We start from the raw sequence: 18,034 nt of genomic DNA, 5'->3' as shown, positions 1-18,034 counted from the left end.
AAAAAAAAAAAAAAAAAAAGAAACCTCACAGGACAGACTCAGGAGCAGGAATGAGATGACGGAGGAAAGTCTGTGAACTTGAAATAGATCAATAGAAATCATCCGATCTGAACACCAGGAAGAAAAGATTGAAATATACACACACGTGCACACACAAAATCTCTGCTCTCGTGAAGCTTCCGACCTGGTTGGGTAAGGGGGTGGGAGAGGGGAAGATCAGTAGACAAACAAATAAATGTGTATCAGGCAGGAATAAATGTTTAAAAAAGAATGAAGCAGGGTAAGGAGCAAGAGAATGGCAGGGATACGATTTTATATAAGATAGCTGGGAAGGGCCTCTCCAAAGAGCAGAATGGAGGGATTGAGCCACGTGGGTGCCTGCGGAAAGATTGTTTGGGGAGGCGGGACCGGCAAGTGCAAAGGCCCTGAGGTGGGGATATGCTTGGAGTATTGAGGGGCGGGCAGAGGTCATTGTGCAGGGGGGGAGGGTGGAGGAATGAGGAAGAGAGTGAGGGGAGATGAAATCAGAGAGGGCAGAGATGGGAGCAAGGATCCCAGTTGGGAGGCATTGCAGTAGACCAGCAACAAATTATGGTGACTGGGCCCAGGGGGTGGCAGCGGAGGGGTGAGGGAGTTGGATTCTGGATGCATTTTGTAGAGAATGCAGCCCTTGCCTGAGCCAAGGAAAAGTAGGGGGAAGCATCACTTCCGTTTGGTTCGTTTGAGGTGCCTGCGGACATCCAAGGGTGCGTTAGGCGGTAACGCAGGACCCTAGGTTCGGAGTTCCTAACCCACCTGCTGCAAGGTGCCCGGTCACCTCTGCTGGCAGGAAGGGACACGGGACACCAGCTCAGCACAGTGCCCCCAGGAGGAGTGGGACGCTGTTCAGAATGCACCAGTCACACTGTCCCCTAACATTGAGGCTGCTACTTCTGGGCGTCCCCCCCCTCAAGTGGACGCACGCTATTTGCTGCTCTGGGGTCCTGCCGGATGGCGGTTCAACAAGGGCCATTACGCAAGGATCCTGCTGCCTCTCCACGGCTCGTGCTGCCTATGCTCTTTGCTGTACCCACTGTGCGGCCTGCTGACTCGGCTGGTCTGCCTTACATCCTCCCGTGACCGATGGGGTGGCCACTCACCGCCCAGGGCTCATTTCTTCTGTTGGACAGAGTCCTCCTGCCTGACCTCCATGAGAGGCCCCTGGGTACTCTAAGGCGGCACCAGTGCCTGTCCGGGCAAATGTGGCCAGAGAGGCAGGTGCAGAAGGCACCTGAAGCTAGGTGACACAACCTGGCCCAGGCTGTGTCACACAGGGCCACCGGGAAGAGGTGCTGGCTCGAGAGCCCTCCTGGACACAGCACCCACTGTATGGAACAGTCCAGGGCATGGGCCAGAATTAATCTGTTCCTTCACCCAACAGAGATTCCTACGGAGGCACTGCTCCAGGCACATAGGTAACACGGCACCTGGTTACAGCCCGTGGCCTCACGTCGTGGTGACCATTCACCAACTACACCGTCACAAGTCCTGTTCCGTGATCTAAGCGGTAGGGGACAAGGGGTGTTTTGGGGACTGTGACAGCCTGGGGCGTCAGGAAAAGATTTCCTGAGGAGGTGAGATTTCCATTAATCCTGGAAAGATGGGTAGCAATTTCCCAAGCCAAGAGCGAGGGCTCAGGACAGAGGGGACCATCTGTGCTAGGACTCAGCAGTGAGGGATGGGGCTGCTCTTGAGGAAGAACAGAACGCAGAGGGGCCTGGACGGGGATTTTGAACTAGGCGTGTGCCAGATGTCCCCGAGACGGTCCGCAACATTTCCTATGCGCCAATTCGAAGCTCTGAAGGTCCCTAAGAAGGCCAGAGGCGTGCCTTCTAGAGAAAGCAGCCTGGCTGCTGGTGGAGAATGCTAGAAGGGAATGAATGGATGCAGGAAGTCCAAGCCAGACCCCGGCCTCACGCTACTCCGTTAACCACCAATGTCTGCTGAACCCCTATGGGGTCGAGCACCAGGGACGAGTTAGCCTTTACTCTGCCAGTCCTCGAGTTGGTCAAGGGAGGTATGGTCGCCCTCGCTGTTGAACTAGGTAGGGAGAGGTTTAAGCGCTGCACCAGGCCAGCCATGGGCCATGGTGGAATTATAACTCCCGTGACCACCTTGTTTTGGTTTCCCAGGGACTTTGTGGTTTGGTGCTAAAAGCCCTCGTCCCAGGAAAGTTCTCGACCTGGGCAGACTGAAACATCCACATAGGTCACCCTGATATAACTTCTGTCTCTTTCCGCTGCATCAAGGCAGGCCTGCACCCCTTCCAGGGGGCCAGACGCGAGCCGGCCTTCTGGAAGCGTCCCCTCTGAGCTGGGAAAGGGGAGAGGAAGGGCGCCGGGATATCACAAGGCGAGTTACCGGACGCGGGAGCTATTCGTCATCGCCTCGTTGGGGAGGGCGCCTGGTGCCTACACATGGCCTGTGATTTTGCTAAACGTATCTTAACAGGAGCGGTATAAATGATGTCAGAGATAGAGGGGGAGAGTGATGGCCGCATTCGGGATAATGAACTGCTTAGTTAGGATGAATCCGGCTCCCCTCCTGATCCTGCTTCTTGATACTGTGCTCGGGGGCTCTCACGCAAAGGGCTGATGGGTGGCAAATTTAACGCCGAGAAAGACAGAGCTCCGTCTTTAGCCGGTGGCGGATTAATTTACGGATTCATTTCTCGGTGAAATGGTGTTGAGTTGTACCAGGAACCAAGGTGGCAAGATTTGGGCTCGGTTAACATCCGACTTGAGATTGATTGGAGCTGGAAGGCCTCCAAGATCCAGTTCCTCCCTCAGTTTGCAGACGAGGAAACTGAGGTACAGACAGAGGGACAGCCTGCCTGAGGTCGCAGAGCTGTGCTCCCTACCTCCTGGCTGTGCTCCCTGCCTGTGCTCCCTGCCTCCTTTTTGACTGTGCTCCCTGCCTCCTGGCTGGTGGATGAGCCCCTCTCCCCTGACCCCTGCCTGCTCAGCCTTCCCTTCCCACCAGCCCGATTTGGGCCGTGGAGGCAGGGGCGAGGTGGGGAGGTGGGGAGGTGGGGAGGAGGGGTCCTGGCAGTAGGGGGCCTTCGCAGATCTCTTCTCTTTGCTTTTCCGTCCTCCGCCTCGGGAGAAGGGTGCCATGTGGGTCTCCTGGCTCCGGATCCCCGGTCATCTCTAAATCCTTTACTCCTTGACCAACTTCCAGATATCAGACCCCGCTCTTCCCACCTCTATCCGGGACCATCTTTCTTCAGCCAGACAGTGGGAAGTGAGAAGGAATGGTGGTCCGGGAGGCCAAGAAGCATGGTGTCACCTCACCCTGTCGGGGGGCACCCGCCCTAGGTGGGCTGTGGGTGGTGAACAAAGCCCTAGAACCCTGTGATGATTCCCATCTCCACATTACACGTGGGGAGACTGAGTCCTGTGGGGGCCACATAACTTGCCCAGGTCACTACTGAGCGGTAGGGCAAGAAATTTGAACTGGATAACTGGCTTCAACCTTGTTGGAGGCGTGTGGGCAGGAGAAGCAAGGAAAGTGAGGGAGGAACTTTCAGACAAAGAACCGATGTAAGGCATTCGGAAGGCGATGGAATCTTGTGGAACAGCAAGCGGAGAGATGTTAGCCAGATCTAAAGGAGATCTTCTGTGCTTTCCTTTTGCCAAAACCTCCTTGACCATGAACCCTCCTGTGTGTGCCTGTGTCTGGGAAGGTGAGTTCTCACCTGTGGTGCAGGTGCTGATGGGCACTGACCCGGTCCTCTCCTGGTACAGGTGTCAGAAAATTGCCTTGTCACCTGGCTCTCCCTCCCTGCCTAGCTAGCGACCCTCCCTCCAGACCTGAGGCTGAGAGCCCACAGTCACCTGAGGGCTCTCCTGGCCTTGGACAGGAACCATCTGGGAGCCTGCAGCTCGTTATGAGGCTCCGATGGCAAGCCTTGGAGGGAATGGGCCGTCCCCTCCGCCCAGCTTCCCTGATCCCAAACCCAGGCCTCCCCGTTCACAGTTTCCGACGCTCCACGTTGGGTTCCCCGTGTGCCCTTCTGGCCCCTGCATTGGCCGTCCCGCCCCATCTGAGAGCCAGGCCTCTGTGAAAACACAGTCAATGGAGTGGCGAATCGGGGCTACCCTCCCCGAAACCCCACGTGACCTCAGCAGGTCACGCGACTCCGCTCCGGGTAGCCCCAGGAGGCAGGGGTAAGAGACTGGCCTCCAAAGGGGGCAGATCTGGGTCCCAGCTTTTTCTGCTTAGGTGGTGGTGTCATTGGACAAGGCCCTACCCGCTCCCCACCCCCGCCCCCGCCCCCGCCCCACCAACCCCGAACCTCAGTTCCTTCTTTACGACAGAGAAATCCCCCCGGGGCCGTGGCGGGATCGTCCCCACCTGCTCGTAAGAAAGCTCCAAAAGCAGCACTTGTCAGATCTCATTTTAATACTCTACTGATATTAATGGAGCTCGCATTCCAGAAGGAGAGGCAGATGTGCAAACAGACAATTACACTCCAGCGTGACACACGCAGCCAGCGCGGCATCTTATGTTGCACAGGTTGTTGCTAGAGCTGAATGGGGGCCAGAAAGCGCCACGGGCCCAGGGAGATTGTAGTCCCTGCGCGGTGGCCGGAGCCCCAGTGTGGCTAGGCTCGGCGCTGTCACCCCGCCCCCGCCCTCTGACCAGGGGGTCCTGGGGAATGGGAGCCACAGTCCCTTCCGCTTCCGGTTAGAGACCTGTTCCTGGCGTTTGTTGCAAAGGGCCCTAGCGAGGCCAAGGCCAGGAAGAGGGGAGGCAGGCGTGACTCGGGGGCTGCGAGAAGGGGAGTGAGTGCCTCCCTAGCCATCTGTCTCACTTGTCTCCCCTCGGCCCCTACCCTGGTTCTAGTCTTGCAAGGTGCTGAATCAAAGATGGGCTCCCGGGGATACAACGTTATGAACAGATTTCCTCCCCAGGCCTACCTTGAGTGAACACCCTGAGCGCACTCCAGCTTCAGGCCCTTTGCCCACGTGGCGTTCTCCATCCGGAATGCTTTCCCCCTAGAGACCTGCATGGCTCACACTTGCCTTTATTCTGGATCCCATCCGAGAGGCCTCCTGGAGCCACCCTGTCCAGAGGGGCCCCTGCCCCGCTCTCTGTTCCCTGGGGCCTCTTTACCCTGGTTTACCTTGATTCATGGCATTTATCAGCACCGCCCGTATTTCCTCCCCCTCGTTCGCTTCTTTGTAGCCTCCTTTGCTGTAGCCTCAGCTCCTGGAGGGCAGGGCTTGTCTCTTCTCAGCACTGTATCTCTAGGGCCCGGAGCGGTGCCTGGTACTGAACAGATTCCCAATTTCTTTTCTTTTTCACGAATGAAGGCAAGACGCAAGAAGGGAAAAGAGAAAGGTTCTGAAGGAGAGAAGGGTGCTCCATTTTGTTTTAACGCAGTGCCGGGAATAGAAATCTTGTTGCCTGAAACATTTATCAGAAGCTCCCTGTTGTCTACATGCCCTGCGAAATGCTGTCTTAAGGTGTCAGAACCCCCCCCCCCGGACCCAGGTGCCCCCCTTCGAAATCTCCTCTTCGGGAGTCCCACCCCCCCCACCCCCTTCCCCCACTGCTGTGCAGAGGGCTCTTCCCTGCTCTCACCCTGCACGCCCCTGAGCCCTGTTGCCCCGGACACCGGCTATACCTCGCCGTGTGCCTGTCACACCACACCTGGTTAGCCGAGCTTCACGTGTTCCCCTCCATCCCCACCGATTCACACCTGTAATTCCGCCGGGGCTTGGCACCAAATGGCGACCCTGAAAGCTGGCACCTGTATCCCGCCCTGGCCTGCCTCACACGCACGCACCATCTGCACTCACCCCAGGCCGGCTGCGAGATTCACCCATCCGAGAACGTGTCCTTCCCACCTCCTTGCGGTGGGAGGGGGGCCCTTCTCTGCTCTTGAACTCCCCAGCCATCTGGCTCGTCGTTTCAAAGGTGAGAGCCCCCCCAAGGAGGGCAGCCACGCTGGAAAGGTGAGCCCAGGGGTCGGCCCCGGCCAGGGAGCGATCAGCGGACAGGATCGGGTCCTAGACTCCTGTCTCGGCCCCCTAGCAGCATCTCCCACTCCTCCCCTGTGCTGGGTGGGAAGGGTCTGCCGACCCTTTCCTCTCCTTCCTCATCATTAGAGAGGCTGTGTGGATAGCATGGCGGTCAGAATGGAGCAGACAGTGGGGCTTGAGTCCCAGCTCTGTCGCTTAGAGCTGCGGGATCTCGGTAGGTTACTTTGCCTCTCTGTTTCCCTTCGGAAAGCGGGAGGAATGTGGGCTCTTCTCTCCTGGGAATTCCACGACAGCCTGTTGAGTGAAGACGTGTTGTGCACTTAGCCTGGAGCCTGTCTCAGAGTAGGTGCTGTGGAAATGTGACCCGTTATTATTTCCTGCTCGGGATCAGCTTGCCCAGAGTCCTCTCTGTCGTGGGCCTTCCGCCTCCGGAGGGCAGCCTCCTTGTTTGTCGTGGTTTGGGACCCAGCTGGGCTTGGGGACTTCCCCGATTGTCCAGGCCGGGAAGGCTTCCTTCCCCCTCCTTTCACAGCCCCCCACTGTCACCCGCCCACTGAGTGTGACCGTGTTGTGAAACTGTCCCCAAACTGTGCGCGCCTAGAGGACAGGGCACTGCTAGAACCACCCTGCTTCCTGGATCACGGTCCTGCTCAGAGCAAGTGGGAGCAAACTTTGGGGCTGAATGAATGAGGAAAGGAGGGAGGGGCATTGATCCTTCCAGTTGGTTCCAGTCACTGCTCGCAAGGACCACGCAAGCTCCATGGGGCTTCCTGGGAGCCTGACCTCCAGCTTGAGGTTGAGGCTACCTAGAGGTGAGCCCCCTGCCTTACTCCTCACCCTGGCCATTGGGACCTGACGCCTGGTGCCACGCAAGTCAATTCTGACTTCAGCTTCCCCATCGATCCTGCGGAGGTCGATTCTTATTTCTTCCCGCCCCCCCGCACCCCCCAGCCCCCTGGGAGTGTTGTAACCATTAGGCTGCAGGCAGGGGTCAGGTCCCTGGGCTCGATCCGCTCAGGTTGCCTGCACAGTTGAAATCCCTGAACCCATCCTGGCTAGTTTTCTCATTAAGACAATTGGACTGGATTGATCCATTAGATCAATGGTGGGACATCAGCCGGCGGGAAGCCAATCAGAGGGGCCAGGGCGATCAGCCGGAGAATGAGGCCCCCTGGCGAGCTGGAATGGGGCTTGGCCCTTGGGGATGGGGCTCTGGGAGGCAGCGGAGAGGGTCAGAGGCCTCCCCGAGCCCGACTTTGGTGTGGAGACAGGAGTGTTCCCCAGGGTGTGGCTACCAGGTTAAGAGTCCTAGCTTCTGGGGCTCCAGGGGCAGCTGGTGGGCGAGACGCATCACCTGGTGCTTGCAGAGGATTGGACTCCTTCCCAGGGTGGTCAGCTCATAACCACCCCTCCCCACCATGGCCTCCAGGGGGTACTAACTCTTCCCTTGGATGGCAAAGTGTGTGAGATGGGAGATTTGGCGGGGGGTGGGGGAGGTTTGGGGGTTCAGGAAGCAAACAGAAGTTCCTCAGGGAGCTCTTCCCCTTTCATCAGGAGTGATTTGGTTAGAAGGCTGGGAATGGAGGGATCCGGGCACCTCGGGCACCATGTCCCAATGTGGGTTCCATGGAACCCTGACTGCACAGGAGGCTGAGGACTTCAGGGATGGCTAAGAGACACATAGTCAAATAGGTTTGGAAATGCTGGGTTAGATGCTTCTCGGCGGGCTTGTTTCCCATGAGACTTAACTGGCTAATACATATCAAGACCCTGCAAAAGGGGGAAAGAGGTATAGTGGTTGACCACAGGACCTTTTCTCCGGGCATCTTGTAGAAGTCCATTGAGGCATTACCTCCAGCTGCCGGCAGGTCCTACTTTCAAGGGAAAATTGATCCCAAGAAGTGTTTCAGGACTAGAGGGATCCACAGGCTCTCAGGACAGAGACACCAATGACAAAGAAGAAGAGAGCAATGACCTCCATTCAGGCCGGGCGGGTACCAATCACACAGGCTCCAGTGTGAACAGCACCCCTGCAGACGGGTCAGCTCCCTCCCCCCTCCCCGGTCAGCCCAGCCCTTCCAATCCTCCCATGCCCTCACCTCCCCTTTCTTCTTTTTCCTGTAGGCTACCTGACTGTCAACATTGAACCTCTCCCACCCGTGGTGGCTGGTGATGCCGTGACCTTGAAGTGTAACTTCAAGACAGATGGTCGCATGCGTGAGATCGTGTGGTACCGGGTAAGTGATCACAGTTGTCCCCACTATACCACCGCCAGGACTGAAGGTAGAGTCCCCAGAGCCCCTCTGGAGACCCTTGCAGGCTTGGCCAAGTCCTCAGTCCTAACGCAGCCCAGTGTCGTCCTGTGCCCTCTGCCAGGCTCCCATCCTCTGCCCGAACCCTCCTGCAAGACCACTTTGTTCAGCCTTCTCTTTTGTCCTCCGGAACTATCTCGTTCTGGTCTCCTTTGTGTCCCTAATCTGCCCCTTTGCTCAGGAGACCCCAGCAGTACCAAGTATGAGTTAGTAAGAACACTGCTGTGTCACAACCAAGAAACGTCGGAGGTTGGGATTTCAGGCTGGGGGCTTTGGGTAATCCTCTTGGCGGAGGAAAGAGAACAGCAGCATGGCATCCTGCCCTCTTAAAACGAATTACAGAGATGGTCTGCCTTCTAATTCAATTACGTATGGGACTATCCTGGTGACTGGCACCTGATCTGGGTCTGAGAAGGGGTGCCGTTGGAGACACAGAGAAGCCCACTGGTCCAGGGCCCAGCTGCTGGCCACAGAAGGACCCGCTCTGGGTGTTGGGCACAAGTGTTGGCCTTTCCAGCCACCGATAGGAACCTTCTGGTGTCTGGACGGGGCATTCCAGCCCGGTGTCCCCTGGCCACCGGGGAGTCAGGGCTGGCCGGGCTCCGGAGAAGGTCCACTGGGAATTGATGTTCCTGCAGTGCCACACTCAGGATTGCACAGAGCAAGGTACCGCCATCTTGGGAGCAGGTTAGGCAGAGAACTCCCCTTCCGTGATCTAAAACAGGCTTTGGCAACACTTTTCGGTGAGGTCCAGATAGTAAATATTTTCCTCTCTGGGGACCGTATGGTCTCTGTCACAACTACTCGGCTCTGCTGTGCTGGTGTGAAAACAGCCACAGACAGCGTGGCGATGGAAGGGCATGGCGGGGTTCCAAGAAATCTTTATGCATGGACACTGAGACTTGAATTTCGTGTAATTTTTATATGTCACAAAATACTCTTCTTTTTTATTTTTGTCACCCATTGAGAGAGGTAAAAAGAAAAAGAAAAAACCGTTCTCGGTTCATGGGCTGTACAGAAACAGGCTGTAGGCTGATTGGGTCCACCGGCCGTGGTCCACCAACTCCCGATCTAAAGCCACACTTCTTTAACCTCTGTCTGCAGCATTGCCCTTTCCTCAGATGAGACCAGTAGATGACACGGTCAAGTGCACCTGCTCTGGACAGAGCTGATGGAGTGGGGGTTGGACAGAGCTGATGGGGGGGGGGGCAGGTGGCACGGGCAGTTTGATAATCACACATCTAGAACTGGTTCCTTTGCCCCTTTACACGGTGCGGTGCTTGGAAACCCTGTGTTCGAGGATCCCGCTGGGGCACACTCACCATTCCATGCCCTGACCCAGAACTCCGCTCCTCAATCTCCTTGCTCTCGCGCCAGTCTTTGGTGGGACCCTCCTGTCCTTGCTCTTCCTTCTTGCAGTCTTGGTCTTTGATTCCTCACTCGCTGGTCGCTGGTCGCTGCTGTTTTATTGACTCTGCCTTGGGTTCCTTTTAACCAAGATCATTGTTCTCCAAGGTCGCGTTGTAGCCCCTCCCACTTAAAATTGCCCCTAGCCGCCCTCCACCCCCCCACTAAGCTCTCCAGGCAGCCTGGGCCCCACAGGTGTGAACCTGATGCTCTCGACACCCCTGGGGGCCCCAGCTTTAGATAAGATTTCCATCCCGGATAGATCAACAGGCCTAGAGAAAGTCAAGGCATATGTTAAATAGTGCCATGAACTGAATCACTAAGAGGCGTATTTACATGATATGGGAGCTGCTTGGCTGACACACACAGCCAGCATCTCATTAGCACCTGGCAGAAGGACTGTGCTAAATTAACTGCAGCTCACTGCTAACGATGGGACTGTCTCTCCCCCAACCATCCGTAGATGGGATCGGAATGAGGGGACGTGAAAGACCCGCCCGGCTGGCAGAGAGAGAGAAACGCGGAGACCCAATGGGACCGCTTAACGGAGATGAAGGGGGGAGGGAGCTTGCAGACAGGGAAATACCAGTGGACGACACCTCATTGCCTCCCCAGCCCTCGAAGCAACCATCCTCACTCTTGTTTGAAATGGAATTTTTCTGCGTCGGTGGTGAAAGTCTGCCTGCAGAGGTGGCTGCTGACGGGGGGACAGCACGAAGGCCAGGGCCAGGTGTAGGAAACCGGGCGCAGGCTTCCACGTGGCTCCGCGCTATGTTCTCTGAAGATGAGGGAGACGCGGGCTTTCCCTTCCCATCTCTGCACCCCCCCCCCCCACCATGCTGGGACTCCCCCGTCGCCACCGCCCCCATCTCTACCCCCCCCCCCCCCGGCCCCCAGACTGCGATCACGTTGATTGCCTTAAGAATCAGTTACATCTCATACGGTGGCGGGCCCTGTGTGCTGGGCTATGGTAGGCTGCACTAATGAATTTATTTTCCTTCATTTCACATCCTTTGACTCGGTGCCTCTGGAGTGGGGAGGGTATATGCAGATGTATGCAAATCACATGCAAATTGCCCACTGGAGCCAACTGTTTGGGCCCTTGTGATTCTGTAGCTGGATTGAGGTAGCAGGCTCAGCTGACTCGGAACTCTCCTTGGGACCAGGGGAGCCCCGCATGCCCTGTCTGTGATGGTGAGGATGGGGGCAGAGGCCGGTGGCAGGGCAAGGGGGTGGGGTGGGGTGGGTGGGGACAGCTCCAGGGAACTGGCTCCATGCTTCCAGTTCTCTCTGCCTATTGCCACTCTGGCCTTCCCTCACCGATCGCCTCTTTTCCCAGGGAGCCAGCTGAATGGAGAGAGATAAGAGCTTACCAAGATGGGGGCTGCAGAAGCCAAGGCTCCTTATGCGGGGTGGGGCTTCTGGAGGACGTGAAAGAAACAGCAATGGGAGCCCCGCTCTCCTTCTCCAGTCAGAATCCACCCCCCTCCAGACAAGTCCCTACATCTCTATTCTCCCACCTCCATTTCCCGGCAGCTCCTGCCCCCCACCCCCCACCCCCCACCAAGCAGGGAGCTGCCCAGCGTTGTTTGTTTTCTGTACGTCTGTTTGCTTCCCCAGCTTCCTTTGCCCATCCTCTGTGAATGAGCTTACAGAGCCCGGCTTGGAAGGAAATGAATAGATTACACAGGCCCAGCCAGGGCCGTGTCTCCAATCTCTTTAGAAGGGAAAAGCAGGGCATTGTGATGAGGCCACCACTGCCCGCTCAGCCCAGTGGGCACAAAATGGCCCAAGACCTGTGAAGCCCAGCAGCCTCCCCTCTGGTCCTAAAGACATTATCTTAGCAATGGAATCATCCTGAGCTTTCGGAAATGGAATGAATGGGTTGGATTCTTCGGGTAGATTGGCAGAGCTGATGACGTTGCCTGAAGCAAAAGGGATCACTCCCTTGGGGTTCACAAGATCTCTGGCTGGACATTGGGGAAGATCTTGCCATGTGGATGTCTCAGGCATGGGGTGGGGGCAAGGGATAGGAAGAGGGGGCCAGGGCCTGCAGCTTGGACACTATGCCCCATAATCTTCCCAGTTCATAGCCAGGGGGAAATGCCGAAACTATAGAACAGATTCAAAAAAATATATGTGATCAGATCCCCAGGCTATTCAATATGGCAGCCATGGCTAGTCACAGGTGGCTATTCAATCTGAATTCAATTAAATTCAAATCAAATCAAATCAAATTAAAAATTCATTTCCTCATTCAGACTAGCCCTATTTCAAGAGCTCACTAGCCACATGCAGTCGGTGGCTACCATGCTGGACAGAGCAGGTATGGAACATTCCCATCATCACAGGAAGTTCTATTGGATATCCACTATGACTATTTGTAGTTTTTTCTGAGGCTTCTGGAATATACTGTGGTTTCCCGGCAAGGGAAAAGCCACTGCTCACGGGGCCAGTTTTCCAGGCAAACTTGTTCTAAAGTGAATTTCAGAAAAATGAATTTTATTTGTTCTGTAACCTGCCATCATTAGATTGTGGAGGGATGGTTGGAGGGTTGGAGGGATGGGAAGAGGGACCATCATTCTCAAAAGACCTCTTTGAAAACAAAGAGAAGGTGTCATGAAAGTCATCAGGCACCTGACTGGGTTTCCTAGCTGTCTATAAAAGCCCTGTCCAACGTTAGGATGCCTCACAGCCCTTCTCCCCATCCCCTCATGCTTTCCCCACTTTTTCATGGCTTCCTCTCCCAGATTTGAGTTTCCCAGGCTCCGTCTCTGCAGCTCATGCTTTTTTTTCCCTAGAAATATTCAGTGGCTAATAGAGCAGGGGTGCGATTTCATAGTTGGACAGTAGGGGGCTGTCATCTAAAAAGCAAACTACCCTAGTACTAAAGTCAGGACTTGGTTCCAGAAAAAAAATGATTGATAATTTCCTCTACTTAATCATTTCTATCCATTTACATCTATAACTGGGGACTCATTTAGTAATGCTGCTAATTCTAATCTGAGTGGCTTATTAGCCAATAATATTTATTGAGTCTTCACTACGTGCCAGGCACTGCATACATGACCACATTTCATTTTCATGCTGGCATTGTGAGGTCGGGTCTGTTGTTGTGCCTGTTCTTCAGACGAGGAACCTGAAGGCCATCCATGGAGACCACGTCTCCGCTCATGTCACCTTCCCTGACTTCTGCAGAAAGTTCTAGACGCTCCCTCCTCCATGATTCCTCTTTTCGGGTCTACACCCCAGCTCTTACCTCTCTGTGCCAAAGCACCCCTCTGTCCACCGGACTGCGAGCATCTCAAGTGCAAAGGCCACGCCTTTTCCCCCCACTCTATCCGTAAATGTTTGTTACGTGCACAAGTGATAGAGCTGTGAATACAAAGGCGTGTGCACGTTTTGATAGACCGTGCCACGTGGCCCACTTCTGTTTCAGGTGGGCGTATGTGTGCGGCCGACGGTATCTGTTGGCAGGGGAGTGTGAGTCATTGTATGCTCAGGGGGCTTTGTGGATGTGGGAAAAAAGGAACATTTCTTATTAAGGAATACTGTCTAAACTCATTTAGTTGGAGGTCAGCTGCCCAGCAGGCAAAGCCAAAGGTCTGTTTATATCATAGAAATCCATTAAACAGCCACAGAGAATCACGGGAGCTTAGCCTTTCACAAGTTTTTATCATCTCTCCTTTGTTTTGTCCCTTTCTGTCACAATCTGTTCCCAAGAGCTGCGCTGGGCCCAGGTTACAAGGCCACAGAAAAGAGAGCCACGGAGCAAGATAGAGAAGGAGATTGGTCAATAGTGATAACGCACCGCTTTCAGGAACCCCGTATCTCACTTCTGTCACCTTGTGGGGAGCGTGTGCCTGGGTGTTTGCTTTGTGGGTATGAATGCCTCCTCCATGATGCTACCTGGCTGGGGCGAGCTCCCACCCCGGGGCCTTGCTCGATGCCTCCGGGGTAGGGGTGTGGCTGCTCTGGACCATGAGACTGGGAAGGGTAAGGTAGGAAGATAGAGGGCTGAGGCGTCAGGATACGCGCATATGAGTTCAGGGTATGTGTCTGGGCAGTGACCTAACCTTTCTGCATTCTAGAAACCTCATGTGGAATTGGGCATGCAAACCCCTACGTTGTAGGCTTCAATGAGATGATGTCTGCAACCAAACAAGCCCAGGGCTTGGCTGTGTTGTGGCACCTGTTCAATCAATGGTGGCCGTTGTCCTCCCATGTCTCTTGGTAGCTTAAGGGATAAGGGATCGAGGAAGGAAAGTCATAGAATGAGGGTGGCAGGTCTTTTCAGAAGATCGCCAAGGATCATCGGATTCCTTGAATTCCATCCTACCACCTACAGTCCCCAGGCAGACAGGCAGAGACAATGTAAAATGTACACTCTTTGTTTCTGTGCAGTTATGCTGGCAAACTGGCTGGATTTCAGTTCTTGGAAATTGTCATCACATAGCTAAGCCCTTTCAATGGATCTTAGCTCTTCTCTCCCTGAAGCAAAGGGTTATTTCAAAAGGGTGTTGCTGGCATTGGCTCTCTCCTAGTGTAAGTCCTTGACGACGTTTTGTTGTCCGAAACCAAAATAGAAAGTGACGATCATAAGGGGACATAACAGTCCAATGATACCAGCAAGGGCAAGAAGGCAGGTGCACTCTTGGTGATGGGTAGAGGAGGACCTAAGTCCTGGAGGAGTGGGCTGGACCACCCCTCGGGCCCCTCTGGCCTGGAGCCAACCTGGCTCTTCCTTGTTCCCGCCCTGGACCCACAACCTGATCTCACAGCTCCTGAATCTGGACGAGGAAGGGAGTAAGAAAAGCAAGACACGTTCTTCACAGAGCCGGAGCCAAGCTGGTCCGAACTGCCTTGTTTAGGCCCCCCTCCCTCGCCCCTGGCCTTCCAGAGGGACAGGCTGTCTCTGATGAAGAATGCCCCATGCCCAATCTCGTCACCCCTGTTGCATAAGTGGAAGGAGGGCCTGCCAAAGGACAGCTGATTATAGAACAACTCTAATCACCCATAAAGAGGAAGTCAGAACACATTTCCAAGTCTAGTCCCATTGCAATCCTTTTATTGCACCCTCAGGAACAGGTTGAATCTATCCCAGACCCTTTCCCCCAAAGCTCAGGCTTCTGGGGGTGGAGTGATGGAGAAAACGTAAGCTCCCCCTAGAGGTAAGAGTGTGAATTGCAGTTATTGCGGCCCCTAATCCCAGGTCTTCAATGATGGCTTGGCTCTAAAAGGGGCAGGGGTTGCCCACTCTAGCATCTTGTAATGCCCTTGGCCCAGCCAGGGACCATGTCCTGGTGCATGGTAAACTCTGATGGGAGCTAGCTGCCCCATTCAGTCATTCGACACTAATTCAGCATGTAGTTACTAAGCAGGATGGTCTTAGGCACTGGGCGTGCATCAGGGAACAGGGCAGCAAGATCCCGAACGCCTGTGGTTTAGCTTAGAGGCAGGGGGAGGTAAAAAGATAAACGAACGGGAAAAACGGCAGGTAATGGTAAGGGCAGTGCATCTAATGAAAATAATCTGGCGGGATAGAATGGGATTGGGTGGTCAGGAAAAGGTTCATTTAAGCTGAGACCTCCAAGGCAACAAGGAACCCGCCTTGCTAAGGGATGGAGGTGGAACATTCCAGGCAGAGAGAAGAGAACATGCGTTGGTGACAAGCTTCGCGTGTTCAAGGGACAGAAAGCGAGTCCACCGAGGGGCTGGAATGCAGCCGGTTGTGGGGAGTTAAGAGATAAGGTGTGACAGATGGACGGGCAGGACCACTGACGCCAGGCCATGTGCCCCAGGGCGCTGGGTCTGGAGCTAATTCCAAGGGCAGCTTTGGAGGGTTTGGAGCAGGAAAGTAACGGGACCCGATTCACTTTATACTTGGGGGGGGGGGGGGTGGCGTCAGATATGAACGGTGGGCCTGGGTGAGATGACAGGCAGAAGGGGAGGGGGGACGGGCAAGAGAAGAGCACACAGTTGCTGGGTCCTGGGGAGCTCAGAATTTAGAGAAAAGGAGACTAGGGAAGAGGCTGGAAGGAGCAGCCGGCAAGATGTGAAGAAAGCCAGGCGAGTGGATGTCCCAGGTCCCAAGGGAGAAGAGCCAGCTGTGTCCCATGCTGCAGCAAGATGACTTAGGACAAGAACAGAGAAATGACCATGGATTTGCAACATGGAGCCCACTGGGAGCCTGGAAACGAGCAGTCTCCTTGGAGTTAGTGGGGCAGAAGCCTGCCGGGAGTGGGCTGAAGGAAGCACTGAGGCTAGCTAGCTGTGGCATGCCTCGAGGTTTCAACCATTCAGGGGATTTGACCTTGACCTTCTGGACAAACCTTTGCAGTAACATACAGACAATTGTTTCTATCTGGTCCCTCTCCGTCTGTATGTCTTTCATAAGCTACCAGCTACATTATCTATTCCAAACTTGCCGAGCCTTGCAATCCAGACTTGCTCTCCTCCCAGAATGTTTGGGGGATCCTGGAGGAACTCGGCGGTGCGTTTGGCGTTTGGGGGAGAGATCCCGGCTCTACCAACTGATTAACTCAGTGGCCTTGGGGTGAAAGCCGTTCACAAAACCTCCTTGAGGCTCTGCTCCGTGCTGGGCACGATACTCAGCGCTGGAGAGAGAAAGGGTGAGGTGGACCCGCTTCCCCCAAGGGGAGAGCTTCGGGTCCAGCTTCATTAAGTTGTAAAGATCTGTTTCCTCCTCTGCCCAATAGGCTTGCTCGCCTTCCCCCCCGAGCATCTCACAGGGATTTGTGTGAAACAAAGGAGATGTCTTGCAGACAAGCCAGTTTCCTTCACCCACGGAGCAGGGAAATAGGGCTGCACTTAGCTTACTAAATCCTCTCTTTCCGCCTGGCCAAGCCTTACTCATTCTTTCCTCTGTGAGGCCTCTGACCTCGCCTACCAGGATAGAATTAAGAGATCCTCCTGCGAAGTTCCACAGCATTTTGTACGCACTTCCATTAGAGAGGTATCACTTGGTATTTTAGTTATTCATCCGACCTTTGCGTCTGTTGCTGAGTTTTATTTATCTGCTTCTCCAGTAGGCGCTGTGGTGCTGGCCGACTCCGGGCCAGCGTCCTTACGTGGGATCTTTGGATCCCTACGGAGGAGGGAGATGAGCTTCTGGGGCTTCTACTTGAAACCCCAGAAAGTATGCCTAAAATGTGATGTGCGTTTTGGGTCGGGGGGGAAGGAAAGGGGTTGAATATTCTCAAAGGGGTCTGTGCCATCGCCCTGTGACCACAGTAGCAGGTGTCTAGGTGCTCGTGAGTGTAAATGAGCAGGGCGTCATTATCTCCACCCTTGGGTCATCAGGGCCGCCACTCAGGGTGGATCTAGGAGACCAAGGGGCTCCAAGGGTGCGTCAAAGAGCCCGTGATCCACGAGCTTTCCGGGGACCTGGCGGGAAGAGGGAGCTGTACGTAGTCAAGCTTACATGGGAAGGGCGTCGGGCGGGTGGGCTCAGCCCAGACGTCACAGGACAGTCAGCCTGGACGTGTGCACAGATGCCCTCGGGTGGGAGAAGGAGATGAGGATGCAAGAAAGGAAAGGCTGGCCTTGGCAATAGATCGCTGTTCTCCCTGGCACAAGGGAAGGTGTTTTGACCAGAGAAATCCACTCTTTGGGGGATTAAGACCAGGTTTCTGATACTGGCAACGAGACCGAGTTCTCTGCCTGGAGACTTTCATACAAGACTGATAAGGGCATTTGGCTCCCAAAGTGTCGAGAGGGACCCCCAAATGACAAGACATTCTACTGGGCCACACTTGGACCCCTCCCCCCCCCCCCCCCCCAGGAATAAACTCTCGCATTGGATGGACATGAAAGATACAGTAGACTGGCAGGTCCAAGGTGAACATTTTGATGACTTAGCTCGGTCTGGGGAGTTTGCCCCTGCTTACCAAGTGCACAGAAGAGAAAAGAGGGGGATTCCGGGACCAAACATCCTGCTGTGTGACCTTGAGAAAACCAGTTTCCCTCTCTGAGCCTCAGGATCTTCATCAGTAAAATAAAAGGGTCGAGGTGAGATGTGGAGAGAATGTGTTACCCCTTCCCCGCCTTGCAACCAGCCTCTCTCCTTCCCCCAGGGGACCCTAGGCTGGGGGAAGAGGCTGGCATTTCTTGCTCGGGGTGCTCTCAAGGTGAGGCTGGGACACTCTTCCTCAGAGGTGGAGAGGCCCCGAGCTGCTGTCGGGCCTCTGAGCCTGTGGACGCTGGGTGCTATATTGGGCCCAGAGTGTGATTTCCAGCGGGCTTGGCGTGACTTAGCCCTGCTGG

At 55.0% G+C, this 18,034-nt stretch overlaps 1 protein-coding gene across 1 annotated transcript in view; it reads left to right on the top strand.

Annotated features, from left to right (window-relative positions):
- IGSF21 (immunoglobin superfamily member 21) overlaps positions 1 to 18,034 on the top strand; it is a 226,942-nt gene that overhangs the window by 83,422 nt on the left and 125,486 nt on the right. The window contains exon 2 of the mRNA XM_047868900.1: positions 8,154 to 8,266. Coding sequence (XP_047724856.1) covers positions 8,154 to 8,266 — 113 coding nt within the window. The remainder of the gene's footprint in view (positions 1 to 8,153; positions 8,267 to 18,034) is intronic.

Source organism: Prionailurus viverrinus, chromosome C1, assembly GCF_022837055.1.
Source record: "Prionailurus viverrinus isolate Anna chromosome C1, UM_Priviv_1.0, whole genome shotgun sequence".
NCBI classification, from domain to species: Eukaryota; Metazoa; Chordata; class Mammalia; order Carnivora; family Felidae; genus Prionailurus; species Prionailurus viverrinus.
This window is presented reverse-complemented; position numbering and strand designations above follow the sequence as displayed.